Here is an 8320-nt window from a genome sequence, read left to right on the forward strand (position 1 = left end):
TGCTGCTGCTGGTATGAACACTCCTATTCGGGTCCTGCAAAAAGAGGAGAAGGAAATGAGACGCTCACAACTGCAGAGCAATGAAGACGCACGAGCCAATTTCTTGGAGTTTGATCGACATCAAGTGTCCCTTCTTTGATTGCTCTCCAGGTGTATCTCCTATGCCAAAAATATTGTACTGTAAATCAACGGCCATAGATAACAAGTGCAGAGGATGTATGTGAGAACTCTGTGGTAAGAGAGCAGTCTTATTATCAGAGACTTGAATGAGGCAAGGTGTACTCGAAACCATTAGAAGCATGGAATTCTAAAGCATTCCATTTCAACCAAGTCCACTAAACGCTTGTCCTAGATGATACAAAGATGGATAACACATGGTCCCCACTCCTAGGAACTACGATGAATCTAGGCTTGGTAGTGTCATAAGGGCCACCTACCTATAAGGTGCTGACCAAAATAAGGTGACTGTTCAATTCTGTTGGGGGAATGAGGAGAACAATTTAGAAATTTATAGAATAACACATGAACTTGGTCCTGGAGGATAGGCAGGCAGTTACTAGAAAGAGAAGAATTAAAAGGTACTTAGAGACCAGGGCCCAGAAAAACACTAAAATAATAAAAGGAACAAAGCACAGGCTATATTTGGGGGCAACATCCAGCTATAGGACAGGACGGAGAAGGAATCAGAAAACTAGCCCAGGGTACACAGTGAGACCAGGCTACATTACATTTTAAATGGCTTCAAAATAAAAAGAATCACAAGACACCTTAGAAAGAAAGAAAAAAATTTTCAATTTGTTATCCAAAATTTCATTAATTAATGAATGTCTCCCACCCACTAGGATGAAAGAAAGAAAGAGAAAGAAGAAAAAAGAAAGAGGAAGGAAGGAAGGGAAAAAAAAGAAAGAAGAAAAAAAGGAAGAAAGGAAGAAAAGGAAAAGAAATCTAACAGAACAAAGATTTCACTTAACCATCAAATGGACTGAAAGGTGTTTATTCATTACTGTTGCGTAGCAATGAGAAAAGAGGTGATTGCTGCTTACTTCATTTTGAATGTTATCAACTCTTTCACTTCTGTAAATACCTCAGATTATATAACCTATACATAATCTTTCAGTTTAGCAATAAAATCTATATCCATACTTACCATATTTGTGAACCTCTACCATTAACAGTAAGAATAAAAAACAAGTAGATCCTGGACATGAAAAAATCCACACCAATATTAAAAGAAGAGTTTTTTCCTGCTGTATTCCTACCTCCTAATGGAACCAAAGACAAACAGATTACCACATTTTCAACCAGAATTTATATCTTCAGGCTCACTTGTTATCTCTCACTTATAACTTAAGTCCAATGACACATAAACCTATCCTATACTCCTTAAATATCTAGCATAGCACAGGAAAGACAGACGGAGGTGTCCTTTTCTTTTTAAACTAAAATGAACAATCAAATTATGGGGCTTATAAAAAAGCATATATATACACACACACACACACATACATACACACACACGAGTAAGCACTAGAAAAAAATAATGAAAATTTCCTGTTGTCAGTGAAAATATGCATTTGTTTCTAAAAAAAAAATTTTTCATCTTATTTGCACAGCAACAACAAAATGACATATCAAATTGTTCCACTTATTTTCTCAAGTGAGCATTTGGTTCCAAAATTCTAAAATAGATAAGGTTACTAAGCAAAGACATGTTTTTATGCATTTAACTAGATAATTCTTTATAAAACATCTTACTCTAAGCTTTAAAAACAGAATGCTAAATACAGGATTCATATTACTAAAATTTTATTATTTTATAAATTCTATTACAAGACATTTCCTGGCATGTTAAGAAATACTATGAATAATTAAAATAAAGTATAATGGGCAAACTAAATTAAGGAAGGATATTTTGAAATCTAATATTCTTGAGTTGTTTTTTTTTATTTTTTTTTAAATTGGTCTGTTGACTCACTGAGTTTAGCAATGTGCAATCAGTATTCTAATTATGGCTTTAGAATACCAGGCATTGCTATTTAATATTCAACCTATGTTGGAGTAGTACACATATTTTTATAACTTTTCATAACTCACACTTTTTAATCTCCCTACATTAGAAGTATGTTTCCTTCTAGAACTGGAAGGAAAACAAACAAAAGGCTCCCATAGTGGTCCTTCCATAACAGTCCTTTCATAGCAGTCCTTTCTTTAAAATTCTCAAGATACTTAGGGGGTGGGTGTCTGGCACAACTTCTTGTATCATAGAAAGTTTAAGTTCTTATATTAGTTATGTGCACATGATGCAAGGTACAAAACTCTAGATATGTAAGTTTTTATAACATTTTATTCCTAATATTGGCCTATGTACTTAAAAATAACTGTTACCTTTGCTGAGTTTGTACCACTCAACAAATCTTAGTACAAGCAAGTGATCTGACCATTCTTGTTTCTTCAGCTCTTTTAATTACCACTTTAAGAAAACTTTCTTTAAGTTAAGAGAACTCGAAGATGACAAACACAATCTATAACAAGATCCTAGACAAATAAGATTTAGAAAATAATGAAAAGAGAAAAAAGAATGGCTTCTATTACATAGGGCAGCATTTTTCTTTGGATCTGTGATAAGTGGCAAAGCTCAAATATATGTCACCAGACTCCATAGTCACACATGTAATCAGTATAAATAGCTTAGATACAGTCAGGCATTCAACTGTTGCTGATACAAAAGTTTTCATTGATTCTCAGCCTATTAAATATATTTTTATGACGTAAATATATATGATATTGGATATATGTTCTATAATACATATGTACATATATATTTATATATATTATTTATGTACATATGTGCGTGTGTATATTATATATATAAAATCTAGTCACTGGCATTTAAAATATTTAACTGAACCATTAACATCAACAGTAAGTGCTACTGAGCAGCACAGACTAATTACCATTCAATGTGAAGTTTACACATATTGTATAATTCAACTTCTTTTTGCTTGAGGCTGATTAGGACAAACTGAATATCAAGCAATCCAACTAGAGAGAGCCTGTGTGCATAATTCAAATCTCAAATATTTAAGGCAAATGACTGTTTAAACATAAATATACATATATTTACACTAATTTCAAAACCTGTGAATCTAGGGTACAGTATTTTCTTTCATCCCAATTCTGCTAAATACTTCCTTGTTTTAATTTTCAGAACAGAATGGTTCTCTTCTATATAATCTCTGCTCATCCTTATTATCAGCAGCACTAGTAGATGGCTTAAGAAGAGGTTGGAACCCCTGGCCAGAATAAGGTGTTCTGATGACCACATGTGGCTTTCAATTTCCTTGGTAGCACTATGTCCTCATCCTAATTCCACTGATACCTCCGGTTCTGTTCGATTTTCATTGACTTCCATGCTGTGCAAGGTTTCAGATCAATTACATTTGGTTCAATGAAATTTTCATATTTGCAAATAAACTTATCTAGAAGTTTTACTTGTTAAACCTGAAAACTGTCTTAGAAGATTTCTCCAATTTTTACAAGGACGCTTCCTAAAAACTGTACTACAGTCCAAAAGGTAATGCATGAAGGGGTCTCAAAAGCCATGATAATGAAGGATCAGCTTTCAAAATAAAATCTCACTATAAAGTCATTAAACACATAGCAAATGGCATAATGATGACATATCATCTGAGGCTATAAATAAAGTATAAAAGTTCAGGAAGTCTGGATTTGATTTATCTTCCCCTGCTTTAAAACCAAATCCAACCCTAGCTGAACCAGTCAACTCAGGATCAGCAGGCAGTAGGACCTAAAGAATGTGGACATGGGTTTATGGTACATTGGGAGAATGGGCTGGTACAGGACTTTCTCTGCTCCAGGCTCCAAGCTGGATCCAAAGAGCTGTGCATATAGATAACTTCACAAGTGTAGCTAGCCTCCCTGGTCCCAAGAGAACTCAGAAGGCACTCAATGGGACAGAGTCTGCTGAACTCCTTGTATAAGGACTTCAATGAGACCAGAAGGAAGGCAGGCGTGTAGACAAGAAATAGACATTCTGCCTGCTGCTACAGTGCAGGCTGCAGTACACACACTGAAATACTGAGGTCCCTGCACTGAAACACGGAGATCAAAAACAGTATGACTCAGCTGGTTAAGCACTGTGCACATGGATCCAGATTCTACATGGAAGACTGTGTTTTGAATCCTGGTCCCAGTAGCTTGAAAAACACACTGGGCACATGTGTGTGCATGCCCCCAAATTCTGACATGATGAAGAAATGGAAGAAGTAGGATTGTAATATGACTATGTCCAGTTGAAAGGTGTTTCTTTACTTGTGTTCTCCTTCTCTCTCTCTCTTTCACACACACACACACACACACACACACACTTTCCCTGGTCAAAAAAAAAAAAAATAGTGAAAAACAGTATGAATACTGAAGGGGAATCAAGTAAAGTACAAAAAATAATTTCTAGAAAAAAATACAAACTTTTAAAAAATTCTCAACCTGGGACCAGAAGATGGTGTAATGGCTACATCACTGGACTCCTATGTAGTCAACTGTGGTTCAAGTCCCAGACTCGGTGACTTAAACTCACTCTGGGCATGTGTGCATGCATGCCCAAGATCCCGAGAGGAGAATAAAGGAGAAGGGATTGTGGCTTGGCCATATTCCCTGGGGGGTGATTTCTCACTTTCTGTCTCTCTGTCTCTCTCTGTCTCTCTGGTGAGCACACACATCTTATAACAAAAACCTCTCAAAAAAAATTTCTCAAACTGAAAAATGCAAGAGGTAAAGTAGAGGACAGACTCTAACTGGCAGTATGAAAGAAAACCTAGGAGAAATCTCAAAACACAAAGTAAAACAACAAGAAAAATACAAAATCATATGGAGAAAGGGAAGAAACAAGAAGAACAGATAGAGGTAACTTAACATACAGCCAGGAGAAGAGTGTCAAATAAATCTACAAAAAAAACCAGAAAAATATAGATGAGGCAATCATTAAAGTAACATGGAAGAAATCTTTCATGAACTAAAGAAAGGACTGAATTGCCATCTCACAGGGTACTCTAATATCTTAGATATTAGATACTCTAAACTCTAATATCAGAGTACTCTAATACTCTAATATCTTTCTAATATCTAGGGAAGACTAAGGAGAAAAGACACACACCCAGAAACTTAACACCAAAATTCATAAATGTTAAGAATAGCTAGTGATTTTAGGGATAAGAGCAATGAAGATGTTCTGCTGAGAAGTCACCCTGGCAAACAGAAAGGGCAGGCCAGAAGAAGATTGAGTCCATCATGAGAGCTGAGATCTAGTGATTTCAAGGATAAGAGCAATGCTCTGCCAAAATCCAAATACTATTTGGGTCCTCATATTCCTCAACTCCCACTGAATCTTGACACAAAGGGATAAAAATGCAATGCCAAAGAGTTTGCAGACCACATCCTCCTGTGCACCTCTGATAGCTCAGATTGATCTTCTAGAAATTAGGAAGAAACGAATAACCCACCAGACACTAGAAATCACCGCAGGGACACAAGAAATATGCGAAACCAAGAAAATACCTCTCCCCTAAGGGAAAATAATAACTCTTCTTCTTCCACAGGCAGTACAATGGAAATCATGGAAATATTGGATAAAGAATTTAGAGTATTCATAGTGACAAAACTAACAGAAATGGAAGAGAAGAGAGACAATGAACTCCAGAAGAAAAAAGCGGATGAATTCCAGGAGGTGAGGAAGTTCTTGCAAGAACTGAAAGAGGAAATACACACCATAAAAAAAAATGAAATGGAACTGTTGGAGATGAAGGCTATAATACAGGAAGTCAAAACCTCCTTTGAAAGTATTAAAACAGACTAGATTGTACTGAAAAGTGAATCTCAGATGTAACAAGAACAAACCTGCATGAGGATAATATATGAGAAATACTAGATACCATTAAATGTCCAAACATCCAGATAATCAGTATCCCAGAAGGTGAAGAGACTAATAACAGAATTGACAACCTATTCCAGGAAACCCTGGAAGAAAACTTCTTAAACCTAGAGAGTCATTCAAAGATCCAGTATTGCGGCACTATTCACAATTGCTAAGTCATGGAAACAACCCAAATGTCCACGAACTGATGAATGGTTAGAAAAACTGTGGCACATATACTCAATGGAATACTATTCATCCATAAAAAAAACAAACAAACAAACAAACAAAAAACCAAAAACCTGGCTTTTGACAGGAAGTGGATGAAAATGGAAGACTTACTACTGAGTGAAGCAAGCCATGCTATGAAGGAGAGGCATTGTATGTCCCCACTTAATATATACCGAGTGTCTGCACTCTATGTCTGCACTGAAACTAATTGAATAAAGGATATAGAAACACAGTGTATAGATGTAAATACCAGATATACTGTATGTGAAAGAGGAGGGATGTAAAGACCAGATATACTGTATGTGAAAGAGGAGGGCCTGAGGAAGGACATCTGGGGGAGGGACAGGGATCCAAAGCACTAATGGCACAAAGAGGTGTGGTATTATCTGTTGAAGATATTTTGTAGTTTTATCAACAGTACTAGGGAGAAATGTTCACCTGTAGAAATATCCATTTTGTAAGATGTGATTGAATGTATGGAAGAAAATGAAATGAAAAAAAATTTAAAAAAAAAAAAGGAAAGGAAAAGAAAAACTATGCATGGATTTTGAACATTTTTTGAACCATTTTTATACTCAGATTATAGCCAGAATGACCAAAACCACAAAGACAAGATACTCAAACCGGCAAGCAAGAAACATCAAGTTACCTACATAGGATATCACATCAGGCTAATAGCCGGCCTCTCATCGGAAACAATGTGAGCAAGGAAAGAATGGGAAAATATATTCAAATGTTGAGTGAAAAACAATTTCAACCAAGAATACTATATCCAGTAAGATTATTCTTCATATGGGAAGAGAAGACAAGAACATTCTTAGATAAAGAAAACCTGAAAAAATTTACCAACACCAGATCAACTCTCCAAGAAGTTCTGAAGGGAGTGCCGTTCCAGGAAAACTAAAGTCACACACACAGAAATAAAAGTTTTAAAACAACTAAGAAAATGACCAGCTTAATGGTAGAGACAACACCAGGGTTGAAGGTTATCTTCCAGAATTTAAATGGAAATATTGGACTACAACAGAAGATAAAGTACATGAGTTTGAACTGGTGAAATAGAATCTTATGACTTTTAACTAAAATATTACTGATCTTCTTCTATGCTTTGTTTTCCAGTGTTAAGGAGTTTTGTCTTCTCTTGAGTTGTGGACAGGTCCATGTACCTACTATTCAAACAGAATCTTTTTTTTTAATTATTGTATTTAATTTTATTGATTCATTCATTTATTTTAATTGGACCAGAGAGAGCCAGAGAAAGAGAGAGAGGGGGAAAGTGAGAAAGCAAAACATCAAGCCCAGGACTTGAACCATGGTCTGCCATGTGGGAGTGTCCAGCACTTTAACCACCATGCCACCTCCTGGTCCCATAAAGAGAATCTTAATCTGTTTCCTGGTTTTAAGTATTTATTAAGCAAAGTTCTCTTAACATTTTTTTATTTTGATTTATTAAAGCTAAAACTGCCTTTCTTGAAATTAAAAAATGTATTTAAAAATACCTGTTTAGTGACCACAATAAGCTATATAGCCTCAGCTATGTGCTATTTTATAGTACATTCATTCTACCCACAGAGTTTCATGCCTTAAGTCAACTTTTGTTCACAAATATGTATTATGTCAGCTGAACTTACTATTGAAAGTATTTAGGTTAATTAAAATATTTTGTGAATCAATACAATGTGGGAAAGAATAAAGCAATGAAAAGCAACTGCAGATTCCAGAGACAGAGTGGGAAGAGGATGGGAAATGGGAAATGGCAGAGGGTGAGAAATAGAGGGAAATGTATATGTATATATACAAGAAATAAGAAATGGAAAATTATTTGTAGATGATATCACGTATGATTAAGCCACATTACAGTGTATTCTGGCTGGAAAATTGCATTTTGTATGCTGTGGTAATGTTCAGTGAAAGTATGTAAAATAAATAAATTAATAAAAGAATCTAGGCAGCATTTTTGATTATTCTTCAATATATTTTTACTATTGAAATTAAAAAAAATGTTTTTAAATGAGTAGTAAGGAAAATGTCCTTGATAGGAAAACTTAATGTTTGAAACTTTTGGGATAGAGAGAGGTTATTATACTATGAGCTAGACATTTGTAATCTATGAATAAATTAAATGACTACAAGCTCTTTTACAATAAAGACTACAAAGTT

At 35.1% G+C, this 8320-nt stretch overlaps 1 protein-coding gene across 1 annotated transcript in view; it reads right to left on the reverse strand.

Annotated features, from left to right (window-relative positions):
- The window catches only part of MLLT3 (MLLT3 super elongation complex subunit), a 328009-nt gene that overhangs the window by 77341 nt on the left and 242348 nt on the right, over nt 1–8320 (reverse strand). The window contains exon 5 of the mRNA XM_006140331.2: nt 2–34. Within this exon, the coding sequence (XP_006140393.1) occupies nt 2–34 (33 nt within the window). The remainder of the gene's footprint in view (nt 1; nt 35–8320) is intronic.

Source organism: Tupaia chinensis, unplaced genomic scaffold (genome assembly GCF_000334495.1).
Source record: "Tupaia chinensis unplaced genomic scaffold, TupChi_1.0 Scaffold000029_1, whole genome shotgun sequence".
Taxonomy (NCBI): Eukaryota; Metazoa; Chordata; class Mammalia; order Scandentia; family Tupaiidae; genus Tupaia; species Tupaia belangeri.